Source organism: Pan paniscus, chromosome 17 (genome assembly GCF_029289425.2).
Source record: "Pan paniscus chromosome 17, NHGRI_mPanPan1-v2.0_pri, whole genome shotgun sequence".
Classification (NCBI taxonomy): domain Eukaryota; kingdom Metazoa; phylum Chordata; class Mammalia; order Primates; family Hominidae; genus Pan; species Pan paniscus.
In genome coordinates this window covers 90,350,325-90,362,053 of record NC_073266.2, presented here as the reverse complement: position 1 = coordinate 90,362,053, position 11,729 = coordinate 90,350,325, and the positions used below count along the sequence as shown (strand labels likewise).

Below are 11,729 nucleotides of genomic sequence, written 5' to 3'. Positions count from 1 at the left end.
TGGCAGAGCATGTGACACAGTAAAACAAACACAGCAGATAAAGGAAAGCAGATTTGGAAAGCAAGATGGACCTGTGATTGTTCCATTTTGGGCATGCTCCATCAGTGAGAATAAAGTGACTTTTTTTTTTTTTTGAGGTACAGTCTCACTCTGTCTCCCAGGCTGGAGAGCAGTGGCACAATCTCAGCTCACTGCAACCTCTGCCTTCAGGGCTCAAGCAATCCTTTTGCTTCAGCCTCCTGAGTAGCTGGGACTACAGGCGCACACTACCATGCCCGGCTGATTATTTCATTTTCATTAGCGATGGGGGTTTTACCATGTTGGCCAGACTGGTCTCAAACTCCTGACCTCAGGTGATCCACCCGCCTCAGCCTCCCAAAGTGTTGGGGTTGCAGACGTGAGCCACCGCACCCGGCCAAAATGGCCTTTCTGAGCTTGATTTCTCATCTGCCAATTGCTCGTTATACTGCTTGATCCAATTTCTCAAGGATTAAATAAGATTCTGTAAGTGTAACCTGTTCGAAAGGATCCTGTGCGGCTTCTTCTCTCACTGTGGACCTGTTTATAGACTGGTCTCAGAAACCATTTCATCCTGCCATCTCAGAAAACACAAATATAATAGCAAAGTCATTGATCCACAATGCAAATTTTTTTCAAGCTTCTCAAGAACCTGGGTTAGGTAATTACTTCAAATACCAAAAAACACATTTCCTAAATATATTTTTTAAACACAGTCTGGCCATCAGCCTGGCTTCAGCTTCCTCCTCTCCATTCCCCTGAAGACCAAAACAGCAGCTAGAAGAAGAGTTGTCACCAAAACGGAAACTTGGCAGTTAAATAAACAGCTGTTGTTCTTGAGGCTTGTGCTGCTAATAGGGGCAAGGAAAGAACTCCCTCTTTTGAAAATTACGTAGAAGAGTGCTCAAGACTACATGGGTTAGTGGGACTCTGCAAACGGTAGTTAACAGCCTTACATTTAACTATCTGATAGTTGACGTTCACCTGTTCTGCTTAGTGTGTACTAAGATTTTCTTTACTGTACTATTGTGATCATTTCTAGTATCAGTCACTCTACCTGAATCCCTAAAACAAACATTGACTGGTCTCACTAGGAAATTTACCCTACTTCACCTTACTTTAAACTTCAGTCAGCCACAATCTTTTATCTGAATGGTTGGTTAAGTCTAAGAATATAATTTCCAAGAAGTTCTTTCTTTTTTAAAAAAATCTCTGAATTTCCTGTTGGAGCAAATTCAAATTTCCTGTTGGGTTATATAATGCATGATTTGTGGAAAATTTCTCTAGGCTACTAACAGGCTTTTTACGATCTTTATAAATCATCCTCAGTAATTGCCCTCCTATTGCTCATATCGTTGGAAGGATGATGCTTGAAATGTGAGATACTTGACTGGCACTCAGCGATTTGTTTGTTGCAGTGTTTGTTTGCCTTTAATTAGTGCTCTGATCATGTGGATGATGGCTTCTGGGCTGGGTCACCTAACTGCCCGCATGTAGCAAATGGAAAGGAGGAACTGTGGTGAGCCCGTGGGTAGCTTCCATTTCTGCACTTCCTCACTTGTCTGCCAGGCTTTCCTTATCCTCAGTTCTCACCTCAGAATCTTATCTGGTGTCTCAATCATGCAGATATTATTCTGAGCTAGTGTCCTCACTGGAGAATGTCCCTGTCAACCAGTCCTTACTGATGAGGAATTTTACATAATGAAGACTTTTATTCACTCCAGCTAGGGCAGTCTGCATTTTAAATGAGGATTCACAAAGACTGAAAACCATACTGTTTTCAAAGGAATTAAATGTGGAGGATATACTTCTAGACTATAAGACAAGCTACAGGGAGGCAGAAACAACGGACCAACAGCATCGCAGTGTTCTTTAGCTCCTATGGTTCATGCATTTATTAACTGGATGTTCATTGAGTACCTACTGTATATTAGGCACTGGAAGCAATGGATACAAAGTCTGTCCCTCTTCTCCAGGAGTAGCAGACAAACAGAAAATATAATTATGTTAAATACAAAGGGCTGTGGTTAAATTTAAGACAAAAAACTTATAACATGACTTAAACATGCTTGAAAATTTGGATCACAGGAAAAGTTTGCCTCTTCCCATTTTTCTGTTCCTTTCATGTAGATATTACTCTATTTACACTCTATCTATACCTTAGGGAGGGTGTCTGCACCTTTCATGTGACAAGAGTTAAAAGAAATAGGCATTTTAGAGGCAAATGAGGAGTTTTATTGAAATAAGAGAAAGTTATCTCACCTTCAAAGCCCATGTTCTGATAGGCCCTGGATCAAGAACTTGTCCATGTGACCTTAGGAGTCCTTTAGCCACTTAGGCCTCCAGTTCTCAAAGAGATGCATAGAACTTTCTGTCATCCAAGAGTGTTGCAGCTTCAGTGTTTTAAAATTGTAAAATTGTTCACTGTTCCATTAAAACTGCTTTTAGGAACATTTATCCCTTGATTTTTCAAAACAAAATTATATCGTTTTTCCTGTGTTCCTGTTGTATAGATGAATCATTCAAATTTTGGAGTAGTTAAGTGGCTTATGCACATTGATACAACTAATAACTGGAGAGCTAATATCCAAACCCACTCTTTATAACTTTAAATTCTGCTTGTTTCTTTTTACTCATACTGGGATTCAGATTCTTCATTTCATACTCAGTAGAGTTTCTCCTTGATACCCAGTTCTTAACAACAGCCTTGGGATTAAAAAAAAATTGATCATTTATTTTATTAACTTTCTTTTGACATTAAGCAACAGTTTAAATTTGTTAAAGGTCAAGTGGTTGTGAATGCTTAGTGGTACAGTAGGAAAATAATAATAACAACGGGCAAAATCTTTTTAGATCATTTATGCTTTATCTCTTTTAGCTTCTAAAACAATCCTGAAGGATGAATAATTATCATGAGTATAGCAGAATTTAATTTTCCCTGTTGCTCCAAAATTTTAATGAAAACTTTACGGTTGAGAGAAATAGGTAAATAAAAAAACTTCCTAAAATTCTAAAGACAATTGCTGAATAAAATTTAAGTGAATGAGTTTGTGCTTCATATTTAACTTTCAACTTTCCAATAGGCTTTATTAAATGGAAAACTGAAATTTACAAAGTCTTAGAGTAGAAGCATTTTTATCCTGGCTAGGGATTCTCTAAGAGAACCAGTAGCACCAAGATGCACTGGAACAGTGCAACGAGAGAGTTCATGCCTTAGGGTTTAGAAGCATACAAGCAAAGGGAATGGTGCCCACTTCTCACTAGAAAAATTTCACAGGCTGGAGTCTGGGCGGAGGAGCCTGGGATGACAGTAGAAGTGTGCAAGAAGCACTAAGTCAAGCCTGTACTACCACCTCTTGGTTTAACAATAATGTATAAGTTATCTGCAAGCCAAGTGGTCACTGCTGAAACCATCTTGAAAGAACCTGCCCATCCAGGTGGCATATCAGGGAGATGAAACCTAGAGATGTCACAAGACTCATCTTAAGATGTCAGTCAAAGAGAATTGGTCAGGAAGGAGTCCAAAGTGCTCACATAACTATGTCCTCTGAGTGAGAACCGTGATGTAAATACCTGCCACTCACAATGTATTCATCTGAAGCCTAGAGTTAACCACAGATATCACCAGCTAAAGGTACACACTTCTTCTCCTTTGTCTTTAACCTCTTTCTTAGCTAGGGAGTTGCAGAAGATGAGAGGGGTGAGGGAACCAGGAAGAAGGAGGACAGGCTTGTTTGCTTTTTCTTTCTGTAAGTCTCTCACAGAGATACCTGTCATAGGGGATGGTGATGGGGACGGAGAATGTTTTGTGTGGCTATTGTAGAGATACCTGTCATAGGGGATGGTGATGGGGAGGGAGAATGTTTTGTGTAGCTATTGTAGAGATACCTGTCATAGGGGATGGTGATGGGGACGGAGAATGTTTTGTGTAGCTATTGTAGAGATACCTGTCATAGGGGATGGTGATGGGGACGGAGAATGTTTTGTGTGGCTATTGTAGAGATACCTGTCATAGGGGATGGTGATGGGGACGGAGAATGTTTTGTGTGGCATTGTAGAGATACCTGTCATAGGGGATGGTGATGGGGAGGGAGAATGTTTTGTGTGGCTATTGGCTCTTACGCAGCTTTACTATCAGAAAGTGAGTCCTAAAAGGTTTTTGTTGATGGTGGTGTTTGTTTTTTAAGAACTGAAAATCTATAGGATCCCCCCAAGCTCTCATTCAAGAACAAGGAAAAGGAAATTCTACATTAGCCAGAGCATATAATTGGAAATAAAGTAATATTATTATTCTTTGAATACCATAGAGATAAGTTCAGTAAATCAGTTACATATATAACTATATTCCTATATTATAATTAAGAAAATAGAAGCTTGGGAAAGCTAAGAAACTTTGACCAAAAATCAGCCACTTTAAAAATTGCAGCCTAAAAATTTCAATATTATGTGGTCTGACTGTAAACCGTTGCTGTTAACTTCTGTGCAGTTCTTCCTTTGAAAATCAAAATGATTAATTAGCTTTAGTCATAGATATTGTCACCGTAAGGAAGAATAATACTTTGACTCAGTTTTTATTTTACTGACCAATGCAATGTTTATTTTTTCTTATATCCAGACCACTTGGCATTCGCTTATTTATCTTACTGCATTTTCTATGGAAATTCAATTCAGAATTCAGAGCTATGTACCAGGAATTCCCTAGATGTACCCTGCACATATTTATGATGTCCAAACTTGAACTCATTTGCCCCAGATCCCCAAATGAATGCCACATTCTGAAAAATACCCCAAGCACAAGTTTTTTCCTGTTTATTGAACAATAGCACAATATTCTCTTGTGAACAATAGAATATTATTATTCTGTTGAACAATAATACATCTTGATTTATTGAAGATTAGCACAAGATTTACACAGAAATTCAAGTCCACATCACACGAGACATATTTGACTTATCCTTTTCCTTCTATCTTCAGTCAATCACGAATTCCTGGGGGATCTGCATTCTAAAACTTCTCATGTGCTTTTCCTTTTCTCCATTCCTACAGGCATTACATTTGTTTTTGTACCCAGTATCTCACCTGGTCAAATTTAATAGCTATCTCCTTTCTTTCAAACATCTTTTCTATTGATGTAGCAGAGTTAGATCCGAGATATACGAAACAAAAATCTGATTGTATCCATCCCCGGATTAAAATCGCTCAGTAGCTTAGTATACCGTTTCTTACCATGACAATCAAGGGCTTTAACACTCTCATCCCTGTCTGTACAACCAGCCTTCCTTCAGTATCCTCCCTCTGAAACAAGTCCTCCATTCATGCAAAACGATTTGCAATATAAATATTCTGTGCTTTGGTTTATGTTTATCCTGCCTGTGATGTCTTTCTTAACTCGTTCATTTATTTATACATTTATTAATCAGATAAATATTATGTACTTGTTCTATGTAAGCTTCTACTGTACTAGGTACTGGGAACACGGTGAATATACAGACCAATGTGGACCTCAGTCTTAAGAACCTCAGTTAGAAATATTAAGTCACATATTTAAATCATTAATTAAAGTTACAATAAGTGGGGTAAAGGAGAAGAAGAAAATGTATAAGGAGAGTATGACAAGTGTACCTGAACTAACTTACGAGATAAGTATAAGACTTCCCTGAAAAAGAGGCTTCAAGTTGAGGTTGATAGGTTGATGGAAGTCAACCATGCAGAAGAATGGTGGATCACTGGCTGGCAGAGAAAGGGGGAGCACCCTGGGCAGTGGAAACAGCCTGTGCAAAATTTTTGCTCAGAGGTGAGAAGCAGCAGGGCACGTCTGGGCTCTAAAAGAAGGCAGTGTGTCTACAGCATGGGCTGTGCTCAAATCCAAGTACTGGAAGATGGCCTACTTGAGAAATTCTGTCTTTTATGAATTTTCCCTGAATACTACTCCTTGAGTCATTCCGTTCCTTTTACCCCTTCCCTCTTCCTACGTCAAGGCCAAGAAGCTACCCCGTCTCAGTGTTCTCACTGTAAGAGTATTCATGTTTCTTGTTGCCCTCTCACATTGTGTTGTAATTATCTCTTTACGTATTTATTTGTTTTCCTCTCACGACCCTGTGGGATTTCTAAGGAAGTAACCATAAGTCATATGTGTTTTCCAAACATTAGTTATAGTGTCGACACGTGGAAGAATATACATGAAATATAATTTTCTTCTCACCCATTTATTTCTCCAGTTACTGCAGTTTTTACGTGAATGTCCCATTTCTTCCTCAAATTTAAGAATATCAGTATTTTTGCAAGAAGGTAATGCTTTTGTTCTGCATTTATATTTGGAGTAATGGTTCTGCCAACTTCGGGCCCACCAAACAATAAACCGTAGAAATACCCATCATTCTTCCTTCTCATTTCACCTCTACATCCTTCAGAAAGGCTTTCTCATTATTCCTTGAATCTATGTCTTAGCTTTCTACCTCAGCACTAATTCAGGCTTTCCTAATTTCATACCTGAGTTACTAGAATAGAAGAAACAGGAGTTTTAACTTGTATTCCTACTTTGGATTTGCTCCTCCTGTATTACCCAAACAGCTGTTAAAGTGGACTTCCTACAATTCATGCCTGATCATATACTGGTCTAATTAAACTTCTTTAATTACCTCTTTGCCTCCAGAATAAAAGGCAAACTCCTTAGCAGGATCTACAGAGTGTTTCGTGATCTCTCCTTCTCCATCATCTCATCTCTGGATGCTGTGGTGCCCAGAACGTTGATCTAACACCACCTTGAAGCACACATGCTGATCTCCAGGTGCACCATGATTTGTGCCCTTGAAAATGCTGTTTGCTCAATCTTTCTGGAGAAAGTTTGCCACATATTCGGACTTAGTAAATTCGAACTCCTACCTTGAAACTCAGATGAAGGTTCAATCTTCCCCAGGATTCCTTTCCTCACCATTCTCCTATGTGAGGGACTTCTTGTATTATAATCTTTTAATATAATATTATATTTTATGTAATATTGTGTTAAATTATATTATTTTATGTAATATATTATTTTATATGTTATTTTATATATGATATTAAAAGATTATAATTATATAATCTTTTTATATAATTTATTCTTGTATTACAATCTTTTTATTATAATAGTCTCCACTCTCCCCAAAATATTGTGAATTCTTCAGCTGAGAAGTTTTGCTTTAGTTTCTTATCGCCACGGACTGGGAATTAACATGTATTTAACACATTTTGCTCAAACAATCAAACAGTAAAAGCTGAAGAGAGCGTATTATTATTCGCCCATTCCGAGAGAAAGTTGAAGATGACTGAAGAACTAAAAATACATAAATGAATTAACTAATTATAAACATAAATTTCCTGTAGCTCCAACATGACTTTGATCTGAGTAATAGTGTTGTGAAATAGATTACTACATGATTTTCATTGCTTTTATATTATATATAGTAATTAATATTCAGAATAGTTGATTAACTTTGTTAAGTGTCACATAATTTAAAAATGAAATTGGTGTTTGGCCCCAGATATGTTTTTCTGGGTTCTTTTTAAATTTCAGTGAGATTTTCTTATACTCCCTTCATTAAATCTATTATCTGGTTTCTAAACCTTTTCCTATTTAATGTCTCTTTTCCTTTCTTTCTAAAAAGTAACTGGTTAAACTACAGTTTTGTCATTTATTAAATTTTGTCTGTTAATAATGTTATTATTATTGTAGGGATAGTCAATATTATCATTTTAAGGATAGTTAAAACTTATTTTGCAATTAATACATATTTTACAGTACACTAATATGCATATATGTTGTATTTTATTAAAATATTAAAATTTTTTTTAAACAAAAATATTGTTCGAAGCTCTAAATACCAGAGTATTGATTTTAAAGTCTGCCAAGACAATAATACAAGTAACATAACTAAGCCTTTCTTTAAATAATAAAACAAGTATCTAAATGAAAATATATCTGTCTCTTGTAGGTTGGGTGTTAAAATGTTGTATTCACTTTGGACTTGCTAATTTATCATAGGAATGTTAAAGAGGTGGAAGTCATAAGTGTGAAAATACATATTTTCAAGAAAGAAATTGAGCTAGTTAATGAGATATATAATAATGTTTTGTATGGGGATGCTACAACAGCTATTTTGTGCAGGGACGTTTAGAGTCTTCAGTTGTACACAGTTGTTTTAAAATGAAGACTAGTTTAGTAGGCCCCCAAAGAAGGCATTAATTTTTCAGTTTTTGAAAGTCAGCAGATATATGCACGGCAAAAATTCCATGCCATCCCTGAGTCATATCCTCTTCTGGTTCTCACCCCACTACTGAGAACCTGGGAAGATAGGAGAGTATGAGCAATGTGGCAGGCCTGTGGTTGGGTTCGGGGAGGTCGTGAGAGTCAGAAAAGCATTGAGCATCAGGGAGTTAGTGAGAGACGGTAATGGAGTCAGAATTCATTTACTAAACCAATTTTACTTCAGAATTATTATGGTGCAAGCATGGTTCAAAATAGGGCAGATTAGAATGAAGAAGATAGAGCTTGTAGTTTAGTGGGAAATGTGACGTTAAAGTAGAATAAAGCATTTGGGGTCATAGTGGAGAAAATAGGATGATATCAGAGAATACAGCAAAAGAACTTAACGGTCTAGAGGTCAGAGAAAGTCTTCTTGAAATATTAGCATTCAAGTACAGATCTAAAGTAGGAGGATTTAACCAGGTGAAGTGCTTAAATGTCAGAAATATCTATGACTCAAACAGCTTGGCAGTGAAAAACGGTAGATTCATATTTTGGGAAAGCTGTTTTGTATGGATGTATCAATATACAGATGCGTCAAAGTTTCCTCCAGTTCTACCGATGATTACAGAGAATTTAAATAACATATATATGGAGTCTTTAAGGTGAATTCACAAAAGTAATAGGTTAGAGCTGTGTGGAGACTATGGAGACTACAGTTCATCTCTTGAATTGATGACCCATTTTTCAACTGAGTGTTGAGAATATGAAGAGCATTAGAGGAGACATTTACATAGCCTTCTAAAAATGTCATCCATTTTGGAAATAGAAGCCTGAATTCTAGACTATATAAATTATGAGACAATTTTTTATAAGGTGTATCTATCTGTTCAGAAAACATGATTATGATTAATTTGTGTATAAATCTGTATGTTTATTACACTGCTCTACTATACATGTGAAAATATGCATATAAACCTCAACACTATAAAGTTTGGTACTAAAAAGTGAATTGTAATCAACCATACTTCAGCCTATCCATTAATAGCAGCCTATACAAATGAGAGCAGCAGGCAGAATAAATTGGGTTAGTCTAGTCAAACATCAATCCCTTGGATGACACTAAGAAGCCAAAAAATGTTGTGTAACAGGACTTAGACACATCAACTACCAGATGTTACCTAGAAGCTCAAGAGACAGAGTCGTAAGATCTGCTTATTGCAATGTATGGGTTAATAAAATCTAAAGAGGACTACTTGGCTATTTTTTAATTCTTTTGAAGTATTATTTAGAAGTGGTTTTTCCTGAGAGATAAATGTAGGTAAATAAAATCTGAAGGGTTTATATCACTGAGGGGGAAAAAGAAAAAAACTTGATCTTTATGAGTGTAATGCACATTTCTCTAATTTCAGACCTGAGACTTCTAACTGTTACAAACAATAATGTTTTTCCCAAAATATTTTGAGTCATATTAAATTTTTTAGAGTGCTGTTGTGGAATTTTTAAATAAATTTTAGGGTGATTTTTATTCTACTTTTTAAGAATTACAAAGCATTTTATATGGCCTCAAATTTTAAGAATTAGGAAATTGGAGAATTAGCAAGAATTCTGAATATATCATCCAATTCATCTATCAATTATTCATTTACTAATGTGCTAAGCACTAGAGTTAACAAATAATTGAAAATCAGACACTATTTATATCCTACTTAGGGAGATAGTACCATGTGATTTTGTCATAATAAAGATAAGTACATCACTTTAAGGAAGTAAGGGCCTTTAACTCAAACTATGCTGCAATATAGAATAACACTTTCAAGAGACAACACCAACACTTATATTGAAGCACTTAGAAGAGTTATCTAGGAAGAAGGCATGAAAGGGAAGTTCTAAACTATATGACTACAATACCCAAAGACAAATACTGGCATTGCTTTTCCACCAGAAAAATTGCAAGTGATTTAGTTTGCGTGAAATAAAAGCTTTGCACGGAAACGTAATGAGGAATATGTTTTGAAAAGTTATACAAGATGTATGTGAGTGTTTTTTATGCTAATCTAATTGAGTTTAGTCTTAAAACAATGAAACTGCCAAAATATTATACATATGAAAATTATCACATTTGAGACATAGAATCACCATTGGATCACAAGATAGAAAGTATATTGGGAGAGGGTGGAATTGTTGATGAGTTGGGAAGCTGTAAAAGATGTCCAGGTGAATTAAAGTACTAGTGGTAGCATTGAATATGCACAGGGAGATACAGCTTCAGAATTACAGAGATGTTAAAATTTATAACATATGCTGTCTGATTGTCTGAAGGAAGAGACAGTGAGTTATATTGCTACATCTTTCATTTGAGGTACCTTTGAGATATGGAAGTGGAGTTAACCCAGTGTCTTTTATCTGACACACCAGACTGTAATTCTATGAAGAAATAGATCATTTTCATTCATTGTTGTGGCTTCAGTTGTTAAATAGGATTTTACATTGTAAGAAGATGTGGTCTGTGGAATCAGATGTGTTAGTCACTGGTATGGAGGTGGTGGTAGAAATCATGGATGTGGATGGTATTGCTCAGCTAAGAAATATCGAGAAGGACGAAGACAGACCATCTGAGTAGGTTTGCTGGCAAGTGAATAGATGGGCTGTTGTTTGAGGAGCCAGAAATAAATACTGAAATGGCTGGCCAGAAGAGCATAGTGAAATATCAGGAAGTGGGGTAAGGGGGTCTTGAAAACCAAGAGGAAGAGACATATTCTATTGCCTTGATGAGGTAATAGTATACCTCATCAAGAAGATTTTGCAGTCAGAAGGCATAATTGACAACCCTATCAAGTACAGTTTTTCCTGCAGTGGTAAATGAAAACTCAATGTTCAGAGAAGAAAATAGGGGATAAAAACTGAACAACTGGAACCCATAAGTGTAGCATAATCTTTCGGAAACCTTTTCTGTGAAAGGAATCTTGTGATGGAAGGATTAAGAAAGAGGAGATGGTGAATTTGAGGGAAAATGCAGTCAAAGTGGAGGTGGTTAAAATTCATCTTTTGTTGCTTTATGCAAGACTCAGTTCAACTAGGAATCAGGATTAAGACAGATTTTCATATGCTTTGCCTGTAACCTGGAGAAATCCATCCCCTCCCCACCACATCCTACCTCCACACCAAAAGCTGCTCCTAAAAAATTCTGCCAGTCTTCTGTAATACATCTGTTCATTGAGGAATTGTAAGCCAACCCTCAGACCTTATGATCATTGTTATTTTTGCCATTTGTGTTTGTTTTTTGGACTCCTTGTTTAGATGCCCTGGTCCCTTTCACCACCCAGCAAAGGTGATCTCACAAAATTTTTCTGAAAACACATGTGGCGCTACTGATGTCTCTGAAGTTGTGGCCTCCCTGCCAACCCGTTTCTGGGGTTTGGACGCTGTCCAGGGTGCTGAGTGTGTGGCTGCAGCCTCAACAGCCTTTGCCAATTTTGTTAGCACCATG

At 36.7% G+C, this 11,729-nt stretch overlaps 1 protein-coding gene across 9 annotated transcripts in view; it reads left to right on the top strand.

The window, feature by feature from the left end:
- The window catches only part of NETO1 (neuropilin and tolloid like 1), a 125,099-nt gene that overhangs the window by 25,519 nt on the left and 87,851 nt on the right, over positions 1 to 11,729 (top strand). The window contains exon 5 of one of the 9 annotated variants that reach the window (XM_057300478.2): positions 6,671 to 9,567. The exons of 7 other annotated variants lie outside the window; for them this stretch is intronic. In XM_057300478.2, the coding sequence (XP_057156461.1) occupies positions 6,671 to 6,675 (5 nt within the window). In that variant the 3' untranslated portion in view covers positions 6,676 to 9,567. Of the gene's footprint in view, positions 1 to 6,670; positions 9,568 to 11,729 lie in introns of those variants that run through there. One more of the 9 variants, XM_008952677.5, reaches the window with a different exon arrangement.